This window comes from Gavia stellata, chromosome Z (genome assembly GCF_030936135.1).
Source record: "Gavia stellata isolate bGavSte3 chromosome Z, bGavSte3.hap2, whole genome shotgun sequence".
Lineage (NCBI taxonomy): Eukaryota > Metazoa > Chordata > Aves > Gaviiformes > Gaviidae > Gavia > Gavia stellata.
In genome coordinates this window covers 14,886,543-14,909,776 of record NC_082637.1, presented here as the reverse complement: position 1 = coordinate 14,909,776, position 23,234 = coordinate 14,886,543, and the positions used below count along the sequence as shown (strand labels likewise).

At 46.4% G+C, this 23,234-nt stretch overlaps 1 protein-coding gene across 2 annotated transcripts; it reads left to right on the top strand.

Annotated features, from left to right (window-relative positions):
• The first annotated feature begins 297 nt into the window (after positions 1-297).
• Positions 298-17,881, top strand: GDNF (glial cell derived neurotrophic factor). 2 transcript variants are annotated; one of them, XM_059834230.1, is made up of 2 exons: positions 298-370; positions 17,397-17,881. In XM_059834230.1, the coding sequence occupies exons 1-2, from the start codon at positions 298-300 to the stop codon at positions 17,879-17,881; spliced, it is 558 nt and encodes a 185-aa protein (XP_059690213.1). The 2 variants fall into 2 exon arrangements, with proteins under 2 accessions (XP_059690213.1, XP_059690212.1); XM_059834229.1 differs by having other exon boundaries at positions 298-469.
• Positions 17,882-23,234: the final 5,353 nt, after the last annotated feature.

Here is a 23,234-nt window from a genome sequence, read left to right as displayed (position 1 = left end):
GGCATAGAAAGGCTGGAGGCCATCCTGTACCTCCCTCTCCCACACCTCTCACTGGGGAGAGCCCACCTCCCTTGCTCTGGGAGGCAGTAGGGGTGGGAGGCTGAGCTGGGCAGAGGTTGTTTCCCCCTGCTCTGACCCCGGGCCTGACCAGGGTGGGCGAGGCTGATCTGGGGTGTGAGGCTGCCCGGCTTTGTCTCAGGGATGGAAGGGAGTGGGCAGGACTGGGGGAGCCCAGCAGCTGGGGTCTAACCCTGCCTCTTCTCTCTGCCAGGGGCCTGTGTTGGAAGGAGATCTAAGATGAAGTTATGGGATGTTGTAGCTGTCTGCGTGGTGCTGCTCAACACGGTCTCCACCTCGCCCCTGCCCACCGGTAAGACGCCTCCCAAGGGGCCCCCTTCAGTGGTAGAGGGGCCTGAAGATGATCTCTCCCCCATCAGCCTGCTGCCTCCCTATGCTGTGCACAGTGACTGTAAGAAACATTCCCCTTTGTAGCCACTGCTGTCTGTCTTGCTAAGCCCGCTCCCCTTTGCTTAGGCATCAGGGTGAGGAAAGGACCTGCCCCCACTTTCTGCCCCTGCTTCTCCCTCAGGCAGGGCCACTGGCTCTTGTCTGGCTCCAGCAGTTCCAAACCAAGTCATCCTCCAAAGCCTGGGGTTGGCAATTGCAGTGGCAATGCCTCCTTTACCCCTCCCCTCCAGCCTTACCTTCCTGGCAGTCGTAAGATCCCTTTGGTTGAAAAACCTGGAGAGGTGGGAAAGTTAGTTGTATGCAGAGGAGCTGAGAGGAGGACCAGGTACATACACCTCGCAGTGCAGGCACTGAAACTCCTTCCCCACTGCTTCAACCTCCTCTCCCTGCTCAGGCCTGCCAATGCAATTATTCACTGTCTGTAGTGGGCGCAAGTCCTGACGGAGATTGGGCTCCATGGTGGGAGGCACTGTACGCATCCTGGAGTGCTGCTGAGTTTCATTAAATCCTCTTTGGACCCTGATCCCAAAATTAGTGTGTCCACATGGAAATTTACAGAAGAGTAGTGTTGGCAGGGTTAGGAGCTTGATGCAGAGCAATCCATATGAACCAGCTCACAGTAAGGCAGCTTACAATCCAAATGAGAGATAATAATAATGCCTTGCTAATAATAGGTCTCCTACAGTAGCAGATACAGGATTTTCACAGTGGTGTGTGTGTTATGCTAACTCTGGTGGCTTTTTAAAGTGAGAGTGAATATGACTCAGTAAGAAGTGGCAAAATACTCACGTGAATTGTGGAGATGTTAACTTAGCAAAGGCACAGATGCTGCTTGGAGGTTGCTCCCTTTGCCCTTGCTCAACCCTCTCTGTATAGCTTGTTGCAGGGTGCAAACAGTATCCAGTAATTGGGATTCATTTTTATCTCCTTATCTGGAGGCACATCCTTTCCCTGTGCCTGCCGCAGCTCCAGCCACGGGCAGCCCCGCTCTGGTTTCTCCGGGAGCAGCCGGGCTAATGCAGCGTGGAGGCACAGAGTGGGGAATCATGTGCCGTGACACCGCTTTCATCCCCTCCCCAACACCCATCTCCTCTTCCACACACACATCTATGTCCTTCCCCATTTAGTCTTCCCTCTTTCCTTCTCTTGCTTGTGTTTCCCCCCTGCTGGAATCTTGCCTAGGCTGCCGCCTCCGCGCGTCCCAGCCTGGGCTCCTGCTGATCGCAGACCGGCAGCCCCTGACGTCCTTTCAGCCCCTCCACGCAGGGAGGTCGGCCAAAAGTGCTTCCTCCCAGGGCTCCAGCCTGCCAGGGCTGTGGGGCCATCGCACACGGTGATCTCCGCTTCGAGCTGCATGGCGGGATAGGTACTGTCCTACAAAAGGCAGCGATCAGCTTTTCAGGCCACTGTGCTGGTCCCCTCTGCACAGGTTTGCTGCAGCACCGGTGGCAAGAAGAGCACTGGGGGGAAAGCGGCGCCAGTCAGTTTGTAGCTCCAGCAGAAGCTGCAGGGTGGGAAAGCATTGATGCTCCACCTTCCCAGTGTGCCATCTTGTATCTTGAAGCTTACTTCTGGGAATACGGTTCCCGATGAGCTAGTTTTTCTGCAGCAGCTCAAGGGGACAGGCAGCAGTAGCAGTCTTGTCTGTCCCTAATGTCCAAAACTTCTCATTGTTGCCTCTTCTTTCAGTGGATTGGGTAAACAAGAAGTGCAAGGAAAGACAACCTGTGTTTTACCTGAGCTGTGGTAGTATCAATAGACAGCCTCTTCCAGATATCTTTGTTTCCAGGGTACAGACGTAGGCTTTGCCAAGCAGATCTGGGTCGCAGGTTATTGCCCAGGATAGTCACTTGAGAAAGGGCTTATAGTTTGGTCTCAAACTCTTAACCCTGCGGATCACAAATAGATGGGCCTGGCTGCAAGGGGAAAGTAAGCAGTGCTGTTCTTCACAACAGAAATTGGGGAAAACCCAGGGAGTTCCCGTGGTCTTTGCACAGCAGCGGTTTACGCAGCACCCATGCCCAAAAAGTCAGAAACTCTTCTCTCCACTACGTTGCCAAGTCAGATGAGTCAGGGGAGACCTGGAGAAAGGCAACAGTAGGAGAGCAGTGAAATGCTTTGATCCACTTTTACACCGGTTCTAGTTGATTTAAAAGTGTGTGGTGTCTGGAGAGCAGCCTGCAAACACAGAGCCCCCGAGTCTGCACATCGCTGCCTTCCCGCTCCAGCAGCACTTTGTTCGAGTCACCACCATCAGTGTCCTTGACATATTTCTTTGTCTCCGCTTACCATTTGGTGGCACACACCCTTGAACACACGAAAGACATCATAGAACGATGTACACAAGAGGAGTCACGTCTACACCATGTAGACTTCCCTCTCCTCTTCGAGGTTTCTCTTACGAGAAGAGGACTGTGTGCCACGAGCATGCAGGCGTGCCTGCAGCTCCCCGGTTCATCTGCTGGTGGACCTGCCATGTATAAATATCTCTGTGGATATTGTTGGTCAGCTGCTTCGCTGAGGGCCTTTGCAGGAGGCAGCTCACAAAGCAGTGGGAGCGTCGTCATCACCCACTTTGGCTCATCTGTGTAGGTCAGTGTGTGGGCACCGAGCAGGACTGTGTGCGGTATGCGTTCAAAGAGGGGTGCACTGCTCTCCCCTAAAGTGATCCCCGTGCAGGCCAAACACCTTGCTGGAGCACCGATCTGTTTTGTCAGGCCCTTGACACCTTTTTGTGTTCTCATTTGATGGGACTGCTTTCTCTGCAAAGTGCTCTGAGGTCACCTGATGTTACCCCATCCTTTTCAGATCGGCTCAAAACCTTCCTTCGTTCCAGCCTACAGGCAAGGTCCTAACCTCCCGGGCTGATCAGGTGTAATGTGCTGACCTTTGCTGTTCAGGGCAGTAATTAGAGATGGCAGAGGGTGTTGGCAATTGCAGTCATCTGCATTTTTTAGTGGCTGGAGTGAGAGTAGCCTCCATAAATGCAGTGCATTTGAGATGAATCCAGGGTTCATAGGTGTTTTAGGCATCAGTGTTCATGGGATAGCTCATTTCACACAAAGAAGAGTAGCTGTGGAGTTTGTAAGGTTAGAAAACCCTTTCTTTGTTTCCCTCATGCTACAGACTGCTGGGGGAAGGACAGAACTAGCTTAAATAGCAGCTAAGAACAGAACAAATACAAGCCAAATTATTATAAACTAAGTCAGCAGCTTCAGAAGCATGACAGTGCAGATGGAGCCAAACACTTGGTTTGACTTATATGCAGTTCCCAGCAAATACATTTTGTAACTACTTGCTGCTGCATGGCCATAATCAACATCTATGTGAGGACTGGAGTATCCTAAGATCCAGGATAGGATATATAGTCTTTTGATCAAGTGAACATCTTTAGTAAGAACTAGTGGTAAGCATGTAGAATTAAATGAAAAATCTCACCATGGGCTTTTCTGTCCTAATAGGAGGAAAAGGTGGTTTTTTGCATTACAACATCTGAGTTACTCAATGGCCACTGGACGGTCATTTGTTGCTGGAGCTCCTTTGGTATGTTTGCTAGGCTATAACACACCGTGGTATTTGTGCATCATACCTCTGTTAAAAATTCTTCATACCCCTGCTAAGGGGTATTTAATGTTAAGTTACCGCATTTAGCTGCAACATTATCAACATGGAAAGTATCCAGAATAAACAGTAATGTTGTAGGGCTCTTTAAGGCAAAATCAGCATTAAATTATACTTGCAGCTGACCGCATTTCCTTCCCTACAATATTTATTAGGCACATTCAGTGTTAAGAACCAGAACTCTCATGTTTCTGTCCAGGCTTTCAATGCACCTCAATACGCCTACGGTGTGGCATATGCACTTTAGTCTAAGATGTCCAGAAGCTACAGAGGTAACCTGCCCATGCACAGTAAATCCAATGCATCCGAGAGGTGTCTGCCACACCGAGAAGGTGCCACACTGCCTTGCATGATCTGTGTGTATCCAGCACAGCCAGTGCATCCAGCCAGTCTCAGACCGAGTGTGCCTGTGTCCCTGGGCCAGCATATGTATAATAAAGTTTGTTTGCATGGGCATGCCCAGGTTATCTAGGCATTTAGAAATCTCAAGCATTCAAGTTTGCCCATTCATGGGCAAAATTCTAGAAAAGGAAGGAACAGGACACATCTGATTAAATCCAGATGCATGTAGCCCTAGAAGCTGATTTCTTCGCAGTCTCAGGTATAAATACTGAATATACTACTGTGAAGGGTATTCTGGGACTTAAGGAGGAAAGGACTGAAGTGCAAGAGAATACAGTTTTATTCTCATTTTAAGAGTTATCCTTTGTTTAAAGTTTTATGGTTTTGCTGCTTTTCAATTTAGGGACCTCAAAAATTTCCCAGTGGAAGTGTGGATCCTTTTAGATGTTTTGAAGGTGTGGGTTGCTAGATAACGTACCTGAACATGCTTTTCTCGGTCACCTTTCGTAGGCTTCTTCAAAATATTTTAGAAATCCCCGTGTTCAGGGTCTGCCGACAACAAGCTGCAAAACCATTCTTGAAAGGCTGAAGAATTCAGCTGTGTAGTGGCCACTGATGATTTGATGAGGGAGGCATTATTTGTCCACTAGAAGAGGATCCTCAGATTGATAGGTTCTAATGTCTTCGTAAATGATACTATTCCTGATTAGAACTGCATAAAATAGGTTTAAGATATTTAAAGTTACAGAGGCTGAGAGAAGCCATTGGAGTCATCAAGTCCCTTCCCCACAACTGCAGATGGTCAGGGATGGACATCTAGTGCAAATATCCAGTCCTCATCCCCCACACACACTACCAAGCAACTGCAACTTAAAACTTGTAGTACATAGGCCAAACCCCACGTAACTACACTTGTTGTGGATTCTCATACTTCTGAGGTAATAAGTTAACGACAAGTAATAAATGAGGAATACTAAATATTGCTGCATAACCATGTTATGGCTCATCAGACATCTAGATAGGCCACTGCCACATTAGTGCTGGTAGAGTGATTGATACTGCAGAATGGTCATTTTTGACAAAACCAGCTATAGTTTCTGATCAAGTAATATTTGGTAAGGGAAACCAAAGGCAGGATTTCAATGATTCTTGGAAATCCAGTCCTGATTACAAAGAGAAGGAAAATAGAATCAAAAGTATTTATTTGAGACAGGTACAAAGAAAGCATTAAGACACAAAATATACATTAGAGTATGTCTATTTTTAAGATCAAGGACAGAAAATTTATTATGTGAGGAATTTCAAATATCAGCATTCTTTCTAAGGAATAAAGCCAATTGTATGACTTAGCAGATATGTATGTATTGGCTGTATGTATTGGTACAGCACTTGACTTGAAGTCAGTGGGACTTGTACAAATGCTTTAATGATTATTGAACAGGAATAGTCTTCAAAAGAAGCAAACACTGAAATCAAAATACTTGTTTTCCTGTGTTGGGGCCAGGCAGTGTTACAGCAGTATGCCAAAATTTCTCAGGTGGCCATGTTTTTAGAGGCAAGCTGGTCATGTCCCCTTTAACTAACAAGCTACATACAGACATCTGGACTACCTCTGCTCCCATCCCAAGCGTGTAAGATTTCTTTGGCAAAACCAGCGGTTACTCAGGAAATTTCTTACAGGGAGGTGTGGATCCAGCATAGCAGCTGGGAAGGAGATTGCTCTTCTGAGCACACACCAGCGCTGGCTGGCAGGCCATGGTCCACACATCCCAACATGAGACCTTCTGCAGTGGAGCACATAGCACCTGCCCTAGACCCAGGGACTGATTATTATAATAATTTTCCAAACTGCAATATTAAAACTTTTTGTATCATCGGTCTTATTGTAAACACATTGAAATGCAGTTAGTGAAAGCAACAGTGGAAGAACATGTATTATTTATAGGTCAGATCAAAATCTGATAGCAGCAGAGATTGCCACAGGAGGGGCATCAGCCATGGTTTTGCCCGGACAACTCTGCTTTACTGTCCCAGGGAAGAGACTGGGATAGGGTCCCTTCCTGCTACTTTGCTGCCTGTGCTTTCTGCTTGGTAACACCCCTAAAACCCAACGGGAGATGCACTGTAAGAGCACAGGCAGCCCGGGAACAGTTCCTGTTACTTATTTAGGAATGCTGTTCCCATTCAGTGAGCTGGCACTAAAGTAGGGCAGGGTGACCGATGTGGGGTTTTACTGATGTCAGGTAAGGGCCGGGCTGGATCAATTCTGCACTAGGGATGCTAAAGAGAATTTATTTTTATTACCAACAGTATTTCTTCTATTAAAGTCTCAGTGCTGTGCCTGTTAGCTCTGCGTTAGCTCTGTTAGCAAGCGTTCTTGCTAGTAGAGGTCACAGGTTTCGGGTCCCACTCGTACATACTCATTTGAGGCTCTCGCAGGGTCGGGACAGAATCAAATATTAAGTGTAAACCCTGGCTTTACTGGGAAGCTGGATATTTACTTAGCATGGTATGGATTTGGAGGGGTACAAGGCCTTAGCGAGGAGACAACAGGCAGGTATGTGCCTTCAGGCAGGGCACTGCCACTTTTTCTTTTTTCCCCTTTTACACTCTTTATGCCGTAACTTCTTCAGCTTCAGAGACTGCTTCGTGGGTGCTCGAGTACCCACACAGCCTCATACAATAAGGCCCTGGTGCAGACAGGCTGCTGGCAGCTGCTGCAGGGGCTGTCACAAAACCTCAAGAGCAACCACTGAAAAGCTGTCTGCTCCTCAGTGCCTCGGAGCTGGTTTTCCAAAGCTCTGAATCAGAGGCAAGAACACATCCTCCTGCTGCTCCTTTGCTCCTTGACTGCCAGATGAGACACTCCTTTGCCCACCCCAGAGAGACCGGAGGAGGGCCCTGGTCCTGGGTGCCAGCCCAAAGTCAGGCAGGATCTTGTGAACAACCCTGCCTGGACCGGCTGAAGAACAAGAAACTTGTGGACAGGGGTTGTGGTTTAACCCCAGCCGGCAACTAACCACCATGCAGCCGCTCGCTCACTCCCCCCAGGTGGGGTGGGGGAGAGAATCAGAAGAGTAGAAGTGAGAAAACTCGTGGGTTGAGATAAAGACAGTTTAATAGGTAGAGCAAAAGCCGCACACGCAAGCAAAGCAAAAGAAGGAATTCATTCACCACTTCCCATGGGCAGGCAGGTGTTCAGCCATCTCCAGGAAAGCAGGGCTCCATCACGTGTAACGGTTACTTGGGAAGACAAACACCATCACTCCGAATGTCCCCCCCTTCCTTCTTCTTCCCCCAGCTTTATACGCTGAGCATGACATCATATGGTATGGAATATCCCTTTGGTCAGTCGGGGTCAGCTGTCCCGGCTGTGTCCCCTCCCAACTCCTTGTGCACCCCCAGCCTACTCACTGGTGGGGTGGGGTGAGGAGCAGAAAAGGCCTTGACTCTGTGTAAGCACTGCTCAGCAGTAACTAAAACATCCCTGTGTTACCAACACTGTTCTCCGCACAAATCCAAGACACAGCCCCATACTAGCTGCTATGAAGAAAGTTAACTCTATCCCAGCCAAAACCAGCACAACAGGTCAGCTCACGAGGCAGCTTCCTTTACTTCACCCAGTTCATCCCACCTTGCTGTTTCCCCCTGCCCTCAGGGAATTCCCCCAGCTGGCTGCAATTACCATGTCCTGTTGTTTCTCCCCTTTCTTCCCCTGGTGGGAACCAGCGTTTCATACCTGTGAGAAAGCAGGCAAAGGATGCAAGGGGAGGCACTGCCAAGCACGGCAGCGTGAAAATACAAAGTAGTCTGCAGATTTGCTGTTATGGCCAACACATGGGAAGCGGCAGGGTTAGCAAGTGAGCTACAAACACAAAACTTGGCGGCTCCATCAGGAGCAAGCACACCAGGAAGGTTGACCCTGTGCCTTTTTCCCGTGCTGCCTTATCGTACCTGACTGGCCTGAGTGGCCCCGGAGTCATCCTCCAGGTTACTTAGCACTTTACCTTGATGAGAGACAAGTGACACCGGTGAGAGGCTCCATTTCTCAGGGCTCTCTGAGTCGGAGGGGAGGTTGTAGCATGTCCTGGGAACTGACAAGGCGGGGAGTGAGGTAGTGAACCAGAACTGTATTAAACATTTAAAGATGAGCTGACCCTGGGGTGTTTGGTGCTCTGTTTCCTAATGGACACAACCGACTAGTTTCCATTTCACTCTTAGCCCCATGGATTTTCATGCAAGGCACGAAAGCAAAGTCATGCCTCATAGAGGCGATATTTTAATTGTTTAAATCCTGAAAACCTTTCAGGATAACTGTTTTAACACCTGCCTTTGCTTTGATGCCTGCATGATAGGCTTTGTTTTTCATGAAAAATGCTTACTTTTCAACAAAATAAATGGCTTATCCCCACCACAGTTGATGCTTTTTTACTCTGCAAAGCAGAATGATCATCACATTAGTAATTTTAACCTTGCTAAGGCCACATTTCCACAAACAGGTTACTCCGAGGATCTCCTAAAGTACACCTTTGTGGTGTGAGATGGAGGGATTCTGTGTTCAGACAGGGCATGTCCACTAAAATAAGTACCTGAAAACACTACTGTAAAGCAAGCTAAATACAAAAATAATTAATGAATAAATGGTATACCAGAGTAATCTTCATAAGCAACAAAAAAGTGAGGATGATTCGTTGCAGTCACTATTAGAGGCACATAAATTGTCTATTTCCCACTAGCAAATGATCTAAGAAGAAACGTCTTTGTGAGTATAACTTTGGAGGAAACTTAAAAAATAACCAGGGAAGAAAGGAAATTAAAATATTTTAGTTATGAAGGGCCCAGATTAAAGTACCAGAACTGTTTTTGAAAAAGGGCCGTTTGATCCTAACACAGATCTGGATCTGAATCTTCTAAATAATGCTTCCCATTATAATGAGCTGGATTAACCCCCTTGAACTTTGAAATCGTGCTTTAAACTAGAATGCTGCTGTTTGAACTTTGCTGTGCTTAAGTGAAATATCCTGGTAATTTTATTAAATGTTTGGCCTGACGTTTTGATGTAGTAGCTATACACTGCCACAAATGCATGCATAAAAGCTGCAGTGTAAAACAAAAAATCTAATTTTATCATTTTTAGTATACCTTATGTGACTTCTATTACATCCCTTTAACTCAGGATATGCAAAGTGCCAAATGATGCTGCAGTGATGTGATTACATTTTCCCAAGATCAGTATGGAAAATGATTCTATAAAGTACAAACAGTTTCAAATAACTTAAAATGTCAAGTTTTATGAGATTTAAAAAAAAAAAAAAAAGGAAAACCCACTTATATAAATTATTGTTTTGCAATTAATAGAATTTAAGCTTTTCTTGTAAACCGTAATAAACAGCATGGTCCGAAGCAACTGTAGTTAGCCTTTTAAATCTGTAACCAGGCACCAAAATGAGTAACTGGATTTTTTCCTCAAAAGCTGAAGATCCATCTGTTCCCACTGAAATCAATTTGTGGTCAGGTACAAACTGAGGGTTTCTTGCTCTGCCATGCTGGGTTACTGCCACTGCTGGGGAATATTTGGCTTTAAAATAAATCTGTTGCTAGTGAAATCAAAGGAATAGTTTTACAAAATGTAATTGTGAACGCATTTGAACAGACAGAAATAAATTGTCTATTTTTCTTTAATGGAGACTGTTTTCATACGAATGTGATGAGTTTGGTTTCGATATTCACTTAGACCTATTTTATGCGGAAGCCTATCATCTGAACACTGTATAATTTATTCTTCTGAAAAGCGCAGGCATCAGATCCCGGTCCTGCTGGCACGCAGTGTTTCTAATTAATTGGAAATGCAAAGGCAGGCTCTGGGTGGGTTGCAGCAGGGAAGATGCCCGGAGGAAAGCACGTTTCCCTGCGTGCCCAAAGCAGAGCTCCAGGGTGGCTTTCTGCAGAGGCTGGTGGGGAGCACCATGGGTGTTTGGCTGCAGGCTCCGGCGCCTGTATGAGCTCCCAGCTCTTGCAGTGCCCAGGGGACAGGGACTGTGCTCAGGGACGAGCAGGTCAAAGCTTCAGGTTCCAGAGAGCAGCAGTGAGGCGAGAATTTCAGCCCGTGTTCAAGAGGGACATTCCTAACCCGAGGGGTTGAGTCAAAACTATGATTTGACTGTGCCCTAAAGGTTCAGAACGCAAGCAATCAGCTTGCAAACAGCAAGCAGAAAATGCAAATATTCTTGGTTCTTTAATTAGTATTTTAAATTAGTCTCATTTCTTCTTTTTTTGTTTGACTCCTGGAGTTCTGGACATTTGGTGTTCACCGACTCTGCCCTCAGCCTGGTCACTCTTCTAGATTCCCATGTGCACCAGTCTTGTGATGTTTCATTCTTTCCTTTTTTTGCTTTTTTACTCATTTCCTGGTCATGTGAGAAACTCCTGGCTGATCAAGAGCCCTGGTTCAGCTGTACACGGGAGACAGAGAAGGTGCCCCGAGGCAGACTGGCACATGGGCTGCTATCCATACCCCTCACTCTTGATATTCCAGCGCTAGAAAGCAGACTCATGCTTGGGTTGCCACCGGAGGACAAGGCTCTGCCTGTTCCTGCCTGGGTGGTCAGGTCCTTGGCATGGCATTGAAAGAGGGAGCGTGGAAGGGAGCTGCAGGAAAGCAAGATGAGCCGGAGCAGGACACACGGGCCGGCCGCAGCTCCCGCAGGCACCGCTGCCGGCCCCACGCTCCTGCCGGCGGGGTGCTAGGCAGAGGCAATGCAAAAACACGTGCACGTGCCCACGTGCAGGCTGCCTTCAAGGGATTTCCCCAGGGAGTTGGAGGGTCAGGAAACAGCTTTTAGAAATGTGACATAAAACCCAAACGAAACCTCATGACTTTGCGCCAGTCTTGTGAGTGTTCATGGCACCATAGTCAAAGTGGTGGGGCTCAGCCCGTCACACTGCCCCGGTGGGGTCTGTGAGCCTTTTTGACACACTGTGATCAAGATACACAGAGGCCCCGTGTTCCCTGAGGGAGGATTTTACGTTTCCAGGACATATGGTCCTTTCCCTCAGGAAACACCTGCTTTGAGGGGCATGACGTGTGAGCCAACCTTCGCTAACCTATAATGAGCACATGCTGTTGTGGGCTATCCCATCCTCTCCTAACATGTCCCGTCCCATCTCATGCTGTCCCATCCCATTCTGTCCTATCCTAGGTGGCTTTGGATTTTTAAATTCTAATTCTTTCATACCCTGAAGCCTGAGACCAGGAGTTACTGCTTTTATTGCCGTAGTATCTGAGCATTTTCTGCTGGCACTTTGTATAGCGTGACAGGCATCTGTCATGTGTTTGTTCTCTCAGCTTTTCCACCAGAAGGCAAATGTTGTCAGTAAAGTAGTTTGTTTTGAAAAAATACGTGTGTGTATAATTAGATGTATTTGTATATGTGTATGTGTAAAAACAACACATATACACACATGCAAACTGTAGGGCTACAAACCTGATTAGGGGGCTGGAACATCTTTCTTATGAGGAAAGGCTGAGGGACTTGGGTCTTTTTAGTCTGGAGAAGAGACGACTGAGGGGAGATCTTATTAATGCTTATAAATACTGAAGGGGTGGGTGCCAGGAGGATGGGGCCAGTCTTTTTTCAGTGGTGCCCAGTGACAGGAGAAGAGGTAACAGGCACCAGCTTGGTCATAGGAAGTTCCATCTAAACATGAGGAGGAACTTCTTTACTTTGAGGGTGGTAGAGCACTGGAACAAGCTGGCCAGAGAGGTTGTGGAGTCTCCTTCTCTGGAGATATTCAAAACTCACCTGGACGCATTCCTGTGCAATCTGCTCTGGGTGAACCTGCTCTGGTGGGGGGGGTTGGACTAGATGATCTCCAGAGGTCCCTTCCAACCCCTATCGTTCTGTGATTCTGTGTATGTTACAGGAAGGGATAATAATACGTGCTTTTCCCAGGGGTGTGAAATCCCCACAGAAATCTCTATCATCTGCTGCACAGTCAAGTCAGCGCAGTTCATGCAGTATTAGAGAAGCAAAGCTGCCAGGCTGTTGACCTTCGTTCGAGACTATAAATGTTTTTCCAAACAGTGTTAGAGACAGAGGGATAACTAAGTACCCCTCAGTTGAGTGGCTTTATTCACGTTACAAAATAGCACTTGATGCCAATGCAGCCCCTGTAAGTCCAGTGGCGTTCCCTGGCCGTGCAGCTCGGCTCAGCACCCCCTTCGCCCCCAGCAGCACTTACCAGAGTGCAGAGACCAAACAAGTGCTCGGCACATGGTGGCTGTGGTGCAGAGAGGTCTCAGCATCTCTGGAGCACATCTACCAAGTGCTCATCAGGATGGGGTGGTCCTGCTGTCAGTCTTCTCCACCTTCCCTTCTGTCCATTAGCCTTTTACGGTCTTTAGTCCTTGGTCAGTGGTTATTGCTTATTCATGTATGATGTCTGGTGGTAGCTTCCTTAGCACTTACCTCTAGTGCCTGGTTTCAACCCATGACACCTGGTGTTAATGCTGGCATTTCCACTTGGTTGCCCAGGGTCCCACTTCAGCAGTTTTTTACAGCATTTTGTTTTGGGCTGTCAGGCTTTGCACCCATAGTTATTGGACAGCTGAATAACCCTACTGAGTCATGACTGGGACCTTGGCATAGGCTGCTAAGTCAGCTCTCACTTCACTCCTGGCTATCAAGGTTTCCTTCAAACTCCTGCAAGCCACTCCTAGTGACTGTAGTCACACTGATAACTATGCTTCGTTAAGCAGCAGAAAATTAGCACCAAACCACATCCGATCGGTATGAGCCCCATTGCTAGGGTCCATGGTTCAGTGATTGCTGGGTCCAGCGACATTTGATACAGTAGTGAGAGCACCGGCCCACGCCGCCGGGTGTGTGCTGAAACTTGGCTTTGTGGGATTGTATAATAATTCAGAGTTGTACCAGCCAGAGGCTGGCTGATTGCGGGGCCTGGGGTGTTCCTCGAACAGTCCTAAATTATGGAAGCAAACTTGGGGTACCTTGGCAGTCCAGTTGGAAGCTGCCAAAAAGAGGATCATTGCATTGATCTTGACTAGTTTGGGGCTCCACAGGCAGAGAGTGTCGTTGCTTACAGCAACTTGCAAGGACTCACTGAATAGCCCAGTAATGCTGCTGCCATTGTCTTAATGTGCTGTACCCACATAGGTGCGTAACAGCATGTCTGGTTGTAGGTGGTCAATAGGTCCAGCACATTTTCTTAGGGGGGCCTCTGTGCCCACTGTTCCCACCGGTTCCCTAACATCACCCACATGCCTTGTGTCTCTTCCAGTGATGTCATCTCCAAATATTGGGGGTCACCATGGGAGTCCTCTTGACAGATTTGAATATCTGCTTGGGATATTTTCCAATCCCCTGGGCTGAAGGGGAATTCCACCCTGGAAACAGAAAATTGGCATTCATCTTACTCATAGTGCTGGCATCTCTCCCAGTGAGTCTCCCAAGTGGCCTGATGTTGCAATAGGGGATGAGCTGAGCAGGGATCCCTGGCTCCATTAGACATATCAGCCATGCACACCTCATCCCAGGTTACAGCTTGGAGCACTTCTTGCATGGTTTGTGTTAGAGCCCCAGTGACATTAGCGGGATCAGTCATGCTGCCGATTACCCCATTTTCTGGTTCCAGCAAGTCCATGTGTGTAGGTAGGGCTTCTCTAGTTGGATACATTGTTGGCTTGATTACTCGATCTACTTTTTGCCCTACTGCTTCCACCTTCTGCAATGTTGACACCCCCAATGTTGACAACCAACAGCAGCATTGCACCAGATTCTTCTACGGTGTGTTTCCTCCACCTTAAATATCATAGGCCGCTTGCAGCACGGAAGGCTCTCAGCAACGTTAGCTCCCTTGGTGCAGTTGGGCTAGTGATCACGCATGAAGCAGGATAGATGTCAGCGTGGGCTCTGGGCAGGGACACAGTCCACAACTTGGGCCTTTCCTCCTCTTTACCTACCCTCCAGGGCACACTTGGATTGGCTTAGGCAGGACAGTGCTTGGACCCTGTAACTGTCTGATTAATATTTAACCAAAGTAGACTACTGCATATAGCATTGTCGCAGTGGTAGGTGATATTTTTGCACCTGAATTGCAAGCAGTTTAAGAACAATGTGCCTAAGTTGGCTTGTTATCTCTCCAGCTAATCGATAGTTTTGTTTCTCCCTTCTTAGGCGGGGGACACTTACTCCCCCCGCTGAATTGGCAGCGTACCAGGCTTGGGATAGGTATGAGGCTGAAGGTTGCAGACAAGAATCTCCATATATAGGTTGGGTTTCCCTGTAACAATCTCCCATCCCCTTCCTGATGGTTAACCATTGCATGAATTTTGTTAAACCCTAGTATGCTTCCGTGCCGGTTGTATTTCACTTTCCATAGCCAATATCTCATTGAGACAGAGGCGTGGGCCAGAGCAGTCAACAGCAGTATAAGAAGGGTAATTTGAAGGTGAGAGTGGAAAATGGCACAGCTAGAGCCATCTCCTCAGGGCCACATCCTTCCCTTATTGGGTTATAAGCTAATAAACCTAGTTTCCGGGCAAGACACCTAGAAACCACACAGTCCCACAGCAACAAGTGCCTCGTGCCAAACCCCTCTCCATCTGTATCTGTGCCATGGCCAAGCTTGTACTTCAGCAGTGGGGGCTATGCAAGCTCCATGGGGGTCATCTTGCTTGACTGAGTCTAGCAAGGTGTCTACCCCTTCTTGCTTTTAAGGAATGTAGCCCACCTATCGCCTTGACCTGGACCTTGCTCAGAAGGGCAGTATTCATATGGTGTAGGCAGACCAGCCTGTCCTGCAACAGAGCTGGGTGGTGCATCCAATGGACACATCTATCCAAGCTACCCACCTCCAGTAGGCGTGGCTCATAGTGGGTATTTTGGTACCTGCTACAGAGGTAATGGCAGAGGAGTGTGATAAGGGTGCACTTATCATTGGTGTCACAGGAATATGGGGCTTGGTGCAGGGCCCTGCCTTGTTCAGGTCCCATATAGCTGTATAGAAAGCAGCCATCCCTCCTTCATGTCTTTTGACAGTCACTGGTCTGCAAGACTGTTGCCTTTAGCATGGATATCTGTAAACCAAAATGTAATTCACTTTTCCCAGTCCCAAACTCTACAGTTTACCAGATCCCGCTTCCCATGTGCCACCCTCATTATGTGAAGGTACAAGACTGCCTGTCTTCATTACTCTTTTACCGGTCTATACTATTTTGCTGGAGCTGTCCATGAAAAACCATCACTGTTTTGTCATGAAAGGGGGCCTCTAGGATGTGGCTGCTTTGGGGAGGGGTCCATGTTCTTCCTTACGTGCAGATGCACTGTGTTTCAGCAGGTTTCTGCACTAGCAGAGTTAAGATCCTGCTGCCCCTATCTCCTCTGTATTTGTTGCTTCTATTGAGGATATGAAGGTGCCGCTTCGCGAGGCAATGGTAGGCAATCTCGTGTCTTCCTCTCTCCTCTTAACAGAGTCCATGCCACTGTGTGTGGGCTGGGTACATGCGCTGCCTGGTCTCCCATCGGGGCTCCTGTTTGTTACAGTGCTCATTAGGGAAGTGTGGCGCTGAGCCTTTGCCTAAGGAGCTGTTCCTATCTCAGCACCTGAGCGGGTGAGAGCCTTCGTGGCTCAGTGGAGGTACCAGCCCCCGGCCAGGTGCACTGCGTTAGGTATCGCCTTTCCCAGCGTTTGCAGTTCCTGGGATATTTGTAGGGGTCCTTCTGGAGACGGAGCTCCCGTACGTGCAGGGCCAGGTGCGTGATACTGGTCTGTTACGTGGGTGGACACTTTGGAGTTAAGTACAGAACGAAGCATCCTCTTAGGTCTTACTGCAAAGGAAGTGAGTCCTCAAGTCTTGATTTTTGGCACAATGAATGAGAAAAACAATTTTCAATACTGCAATGCAGTTTATGTATTTAAGAGACAATCATTAATAATACAACATAAGGGCATTTACACATTGGCTCCTGATACATCGCTGTATTCACTAAAGCAGATCACATTGAGGGATTAAGTCCATGGGAAGTTTAAAGATCTCAAAATGAGATTTTTTTTCCAAATCATGGTGAAAAGCTGAAATCTGAGAACATTTCAGAACACATTATTCAATTTCACTCTCCTTGAAAAGGTTCATTCTGCCACTATCAAAACATTTCATTGACTTCAACATTTAATTCACTTGAATAATTTACCACAGGTAGAGTATATATCAAGTAAGAAATGAAATAGGTATTTTAACTTCATAAAAAGACAATGCCTTAATAACATTTCCCTTGAAAATTAACATAATACTTCTATTCTGACCTATTTCTACTCAGTCTAATGAGCATCTTGTGATACAAATAACTTCCATGAGAAATTTTTCAAAAGCTCTGATAATAATTATCCCCTAGAAGCAGTAAAAAAGTAGGCATTCAGCTAGGAATAATAGCTCAGCCTGGTACCCCAAGAAATTCCTCTTTCTGTCCTCCCCAAAAACATTATCGATAGGTGAGTTTGGCAATACTAACCGCTGCTGGTGTGAAAAGACAACAGTTAACAATTATAATCACAAAATTGCCTCGTCCTTTTGCTACTTTGCTGGGAAAAGCCTGTGTAACCTCTCTGCAGTAGCTTCACCCACCCATTAACTAATATTCCTATCATGACATGCTTTTCCTTCCCTCGATTTTGACAGGGCTCGTTCAATATTGAAAGATGTGCTAGAGTGCTAACAAGCATCGGCAGACACCTGCAGAGATACATACATATCATCTCGTTTATTTTTCACCAAATGACTTTCCATGATGATCTAAACCATTCCAAATTCTCCCTGATTTCTGAGGGTCCTGGGCACATGCTCTGAAGCGATGGGCAGAGCAGCTTGCATGTGTCTAATGTTTTTGAGCCATGAAACTTAATGACAACTGACGTGTTACAAAGCCTTTTCTCTCTTTCCTAAACAGCTAATATGCCAGAGGATTATCCAGATCAGTTTGATGAGGTAGTGGACTTTATTCAAGCCACCATTAAAAGACTGAGGAGGTCGACGGATAAGCAGACTCCGATTTTTTCTAGGCGGGAGAGAAACCGGCAAAACACAGCCACGAACATAGAGAATTCCAGCAAAAAAGGAAGGAGGAATCAAAAGGGCAAAAATCGAGGATGTGTCTTAACAGAGATACATTTAAACGTGACTGACTTGGATTTGGGATACGAAACCAAAGAAGAGCTCATTTTCCGGTATTGCAGTGGATCTTGTGATGCAGCTGAGACCACCTATGACAAAATTTTAAAAAACTTAACCAGAAAGAAAAAACTAGTCACTGACAAAGTGAGGCAAGCTTGTTGCAGACCCACAGCCTTTGATGATGACCTGTCCTTTTTGGACGATAACCTGGTTTACCACATACTGAAAAAACATTCCGCAAAAAGGTGTGGCTGCGTCTGACGGCTGCATGCCAGAAGCGGCGCCAGTTTTGCATTCCTGCTACGATGCAAAGAGAGGGACCAAGGTTCCCAGGAAAGCGTCTGCTCAGAGCAGAGAAAAGAGGACCAAGAACGCAGAACGAGGTGTCGTGAGAGCCTAGGGCAGGGGCACAAGGTGGTGTAGGAGGATGGAGGAGGTTTTTGATGTCCTACGGGAAAGCTCGGGTGAAGATGCCGACGACTGGGTGGCGTGCGCGCTCCCTTTCCCATTTGACACAATCCACCATCAGTGAGACTTGGATCCATGAGGAATGTGCTTAAAAACACAACCCTGCCATACCACGCTGTGTTGTAGTTGTACCATCTGTGCCAGGAAGCTTAGCTGAGAAGTAGCTTAGGAGTACCTTACTCATCCCCTGTGCCCTCAGCTTTACTGAAAGACCCATTGTGCTACTGCTCATTGAAGGGCCGTTCCTAAGCACTTAGGACAACTTCTAAGCTATAATAAGATTAACCTCATAAGTAAGACGATATCAGACAAATATCAAAACTCCCAGGCTCAAGTTCTCTAGGGCCAGTATCGATACGAAGCAAAACAGTTCCACTTACTGGTTAAGTTTGGTTATTTCAATCTCATGTTTCTTCAAAACGAATCTAGGATTTCATTCTTCTGCTACCTGTGAAAACAAGTTGAGTTTTTAAGCACTTCTTCCTAGTATGGTAAGAGAAATAACAAGCCTGGCCTACACAAAACGTGTTTCTTTTGGTTTACAAAGGACTAACGTCACTTGCGTAACTACATTTCTATTTGGTCATTGTGAGTGAGCAGAGACTACTTGATGCAATGCATCCATTCAGAGACGTAAATATACAGAAGATATTTATTGAGATTAAGTTATTGTTATTTATTACAGTTCAGTAATGAGTCTCCTTTCCTTATTTATTGAAGTTTCTTTTCAAAGGTGCCAAAGTAGAAGGTGCTTGGAAGATACAGAGAGACAATGAAGTTGGGAACAACGGTCCATGCTTTTGATTGAAAGTGTTAACTTGAATGCAAAAAATCACTTACTTTACCTTTTTTCTTTTAAACAAAATCCTGATTATGTTCACAAAAATGTAGTCCTGAAGCCTGCAGCCCTTCCTCCTGTTCACTAATACTTTTGAAAATTACTGCAGTCATACATGCGCAGGAGCAGCAATGGCTCTGGACGAGTGAGGGTCTCAGGACTCAGCTCAACATTAGCAATTTGTTAGAAAAACTAATTCTAGTCACATTTTAAATGTAGCCATGGTTTTTTCTCACACTTTTTGCCAACTGACCTCATATAACTATTGACAAATGGAAAATAATCACATTTAGCCTTATAATTTCTTGTTATATTTATTTAAGCTTTTCCTTCCTTATTTCCATATAGAAGAGGTTAAATCCCTCTTACTAGTTAGCCCTGGATTTAATATAGCCTGCACGTAAACCACTGTGTAAAATAACCAAAGTGTTTTGTATAATTTGCTGAAACGTTACAGGATCGTACCCATGCAGCACAACAGTCTGAGTTTCCTTAGGGTGAGGGAGGTTGTACAGCAAAGGCATTCATACCTGACTGCTAACGCAAGCTCCTGTTCTGGAGATTTTTTTTCCCAAATGAGCAGCAGTGCAGGTCACTAGACATACCTAACAACCAGTGAAGCAACTCCCAGAAAAACAGCAGGAAGAAGAAAAATCCCTACTGAAAACCAAAAAACGATGGTCCGACCTTGTATCTCATGCATGCAATGGCTCTCCATACTCATTTTGCCCTGGGCCCCTCAGGGCACCACAGAAGAAGGGTCTAGAGGTCAAAAAAGCCCAGAACAGGCATAGAAAAATGTACCAGGTGTATGAAATGTAATTCAGCCCTGATCTCCACTGCTTTCCTGGGCAGATGGAGGGCAGCCCCAGAGACACCCACCGGGTCCATTCTTGCACTTCCATGGGGATACCTTACCCTCCACGCTGGGCAGGGGTGGTACAGCTGGTACCACCAACAGCATCGGCATGATTTGGGCAGTAAAAGCCTGCTAAGCTGAGGGTCAGCTGCGCTGCTGGGCAGTTGACCAGGCATAGCGCTCAGAGGTATGCTTTCACTTGCCCCAGTTGCTGAAAACTTGCCCCAAAGCATTTTCTGCGCAGCTTGAAAAGGCTGCAAGCAAAGCAAGTCACTATGTTCGAAATACAAAAGGGTAAAGTTCGTGATTTTTTTTAATATTTTTTTAGACCTTACTGAAGAAGGAGTGTGCTTCTCTGGAGTTTTTTACTTCACCTGCGATTTATGTCTCAGTCATTTGTGTTAATCAACCAAAGTTCTCTACAGACTTTATTTTTGTACAATATTCATTTTATAACTTTTTACAAAATAAAACTCATTTCTATTGTTACCTGGTTGTTGCTTGTGCTTCTTCCCTATTGTATCACTTCCAAATTATAGTATTGCCCGGTTCCCCACCCATGTGGGGCAATGCTGAAGAGCCAGCAAGTCCTCTACACAGTGGAGCTTTCCTCTCCTATCTCACCAGAGTCTTTAATGTGGCTCAAGAGATGTCTAAGGCTTCTTAGCAGAACATAACATTAATGGGCCACTGCAATAAATGACTCAAAAATGCATGATAAGCAGTGACACAGTAATCAACCCAGTGGCAGGCTTGAAGCCTGGTGTTACCCAAGTTGTCCCTTGCCCACGCGAGGCTGCAGTGGCTTCATGGTGGCCTTGACTATGCACAGCCACAATTCCTGCACTCGGAAGAGACTTGTATTTTGCTTTGCTAGCCCAGGCGTTACATCAGTTGGACTAAATTCCGTCTGCTTTGGCAGTCCTTTTCCCTTCATCTTTAAATAGGAAAATAGAACTTGAGGAATTTTCTTTTCTGCCACCATCATGGAAAAGATGAGGGCAGGTTTGGTGGCTGTGGCCAGCAACATTGGCTCAACTGTTTTGTGTTAAGTGCTGCAGTTCCCATCACAGAGCTGATAAATGCATTCAGACAGGTTTTGACACTGGGCTCTGTACTCCTCAAAACTGCTAGAGAGAGGAAGAGGGAGCATCTGAGCAGTGAGCCAGTGAGCAGGAGATCAAACACTCTTTTTCTTAATGTACAACATATGGATGCCTTGGTTTCATTTGTGCTGAGCAAGGCCATGCACGCAGCTCTAGCCCAGTCGCTGGAAGGCAAAGCAAAGCTCACAAGCAGTGCTTTTGAAGCACACAGTATTGAAGGCATTCCTCCTCACATGCCACCGTCTCCGCTCCTTGCAGCAGAAGCCCGTCCACCATGCACAAAGGCTGCTGATTGCAGTCTGGCTGAATATGGCACACATTAAGTGTTTGGCATGAAAAGGACCTGCAGCTTCACGTTCAGTGGAGATCGTGCACTTTCCCAGGAACTGGAGGGAGTGTGTACGTAAAGCACAACTGTGAAGTGCTCTGAAGGTTAACCTCTGATCTCATAGCCCAAACTTTCTGTCTCCTCTTACATGGATGGGAAAGCACAAGGCCAATACTGAAGCCTTGCTTGGCCTTATCAAAGGCTTTGAGTGAGCCACATAATAGCTGGCAGCAGCAGATTCTCTGCCATGGAGCTGTTTCACCCTCCTTCCCCAACCTTCCTGGTGAGGATAATATTGGAGAGAGCAGATGGGGTTTTGCCATTGCAACCCCGGGCTCACCACTGCTGGGTTGGCACGTTCAGCCTCATTTTCTGGATAAAGTTAAGGCTTGCAGTATTTCCCTGGCATCCTGCATGCATTAAAGCAACTTGAAACCTTCCGTTGGCAGGTTGTGTAAAAGGTTTCAAAAAGGACTTAAACTTTCATTTGTCACTAGGTAGTGCCAGCGCTGGGACAGACATTATGTTACTGCTTGAGTAGCTGGGACAGCACTACCCTGGGTCCCTTCTGGAAGGAGAAGACAGGTCCCAAGTTAGATAAATTATTTTCAAAGGAGAGGATGGAGCCAACCCCATAATTATTTACACTTACACAATACTAAATTCAGGAGGACGTTAAGTTTTATTACTCGACATCTTGATAAGGTTGGGGTTTTTTTAATTTTACATTGGGTTTTGTTACATCAGTTAGCATTGTGCTGTCAGACAAGAAGGGCTGATTAGACACTTGGGACAAATTATGAACGTCTAAGGAAAAAACAGGTATCTTGCAGGAGGGCATATTTAGTGACACAGCTTGGAAATCTGGCCCTCAGAGAGTCCCCTCCAGCAGAAGGGATTGCAGCCGTGTACATCCCACAGGTAGGGCATCAAGAGAGAAGTTGTAATCATACCAGGTCCTTCTGCAAGCTCTCCATGCACTCCATCCCACAGCTGTCTGGTGGTGCTGGACTCACAGAATCACAGAATCACAGAATCAAAGAATCACTACGGTTGGAAAAGACCTGTAAGATCATCAAGTCCAACCTGGAAAAAAAAAAAAAAAAAAAAAAAAAAAACCAAACCACACAAACAACCCACGCAAGCCAACCACCACACAACAACAACAAGGCACAACACACCAAAAACCAACCCACCCAACACCACACAGCACCATGTCCATCAAGCTACATCCCACAATGCCACATCCACACGCTCCTTGAATACCTCCAGGGAGGGTGACTCTACCACCTCCCTGGGCAGCCTATTCCAATGTTTCACTACTCTCTCGGTAAAGAACTTTTTCCTAATATCTAGCCTGAACCTCCCCTGGCGCAACTTGAGGCCATTTCCTCTAGTCCTGTCACTAGTCACTTGGGAGAAGAGTGCAGAGAGTATAAAGTAGGCAAAACTGTGTTTGATTTTGGGTTGTTTCACCTCTGCCCACAAAAGGGGAGAAAGGCCAAAGGCAGCCAGTGCCTCGGTCTGGAACAGCACAGGAGGAAACCAGCAACAGCCTTGCTTCTTGCAATCTGGATGGCTAAGCAAAAATACAGAGGAAAATATCAGGATGAAGAAAACAAATGGAGCTGACACATTGTATAAATAGGTCTTCAAATGTCATGCATGGCTGGAACAAAGATGTTTTGTTCCAAAGGAAGAGACAGCTTGAAATGGTTCAGTAATACACATTTTTTTTGCTTATTTGGAACAGAGCTCTTCTAATGAAAAGGTTAATTGTGTTGCAATGGAAAAGAAAAAAGGCGAAACAGAGGCCAGGCCTCCACTCATCATCCTAGCAAAATTTCCCACTGGCTTGAAGTGAAGATTTTCTATAGCAAACATCACAGGACTGAACCACTAACGTTACAATAAATTATACAGTAGGTATATTCACGGGTCAATAAAAATAGCTAAACAAACCATATATTCTAGCAGTATTAATCCTAGTGGCTTCCAGAGAAGCCGCAGCATCA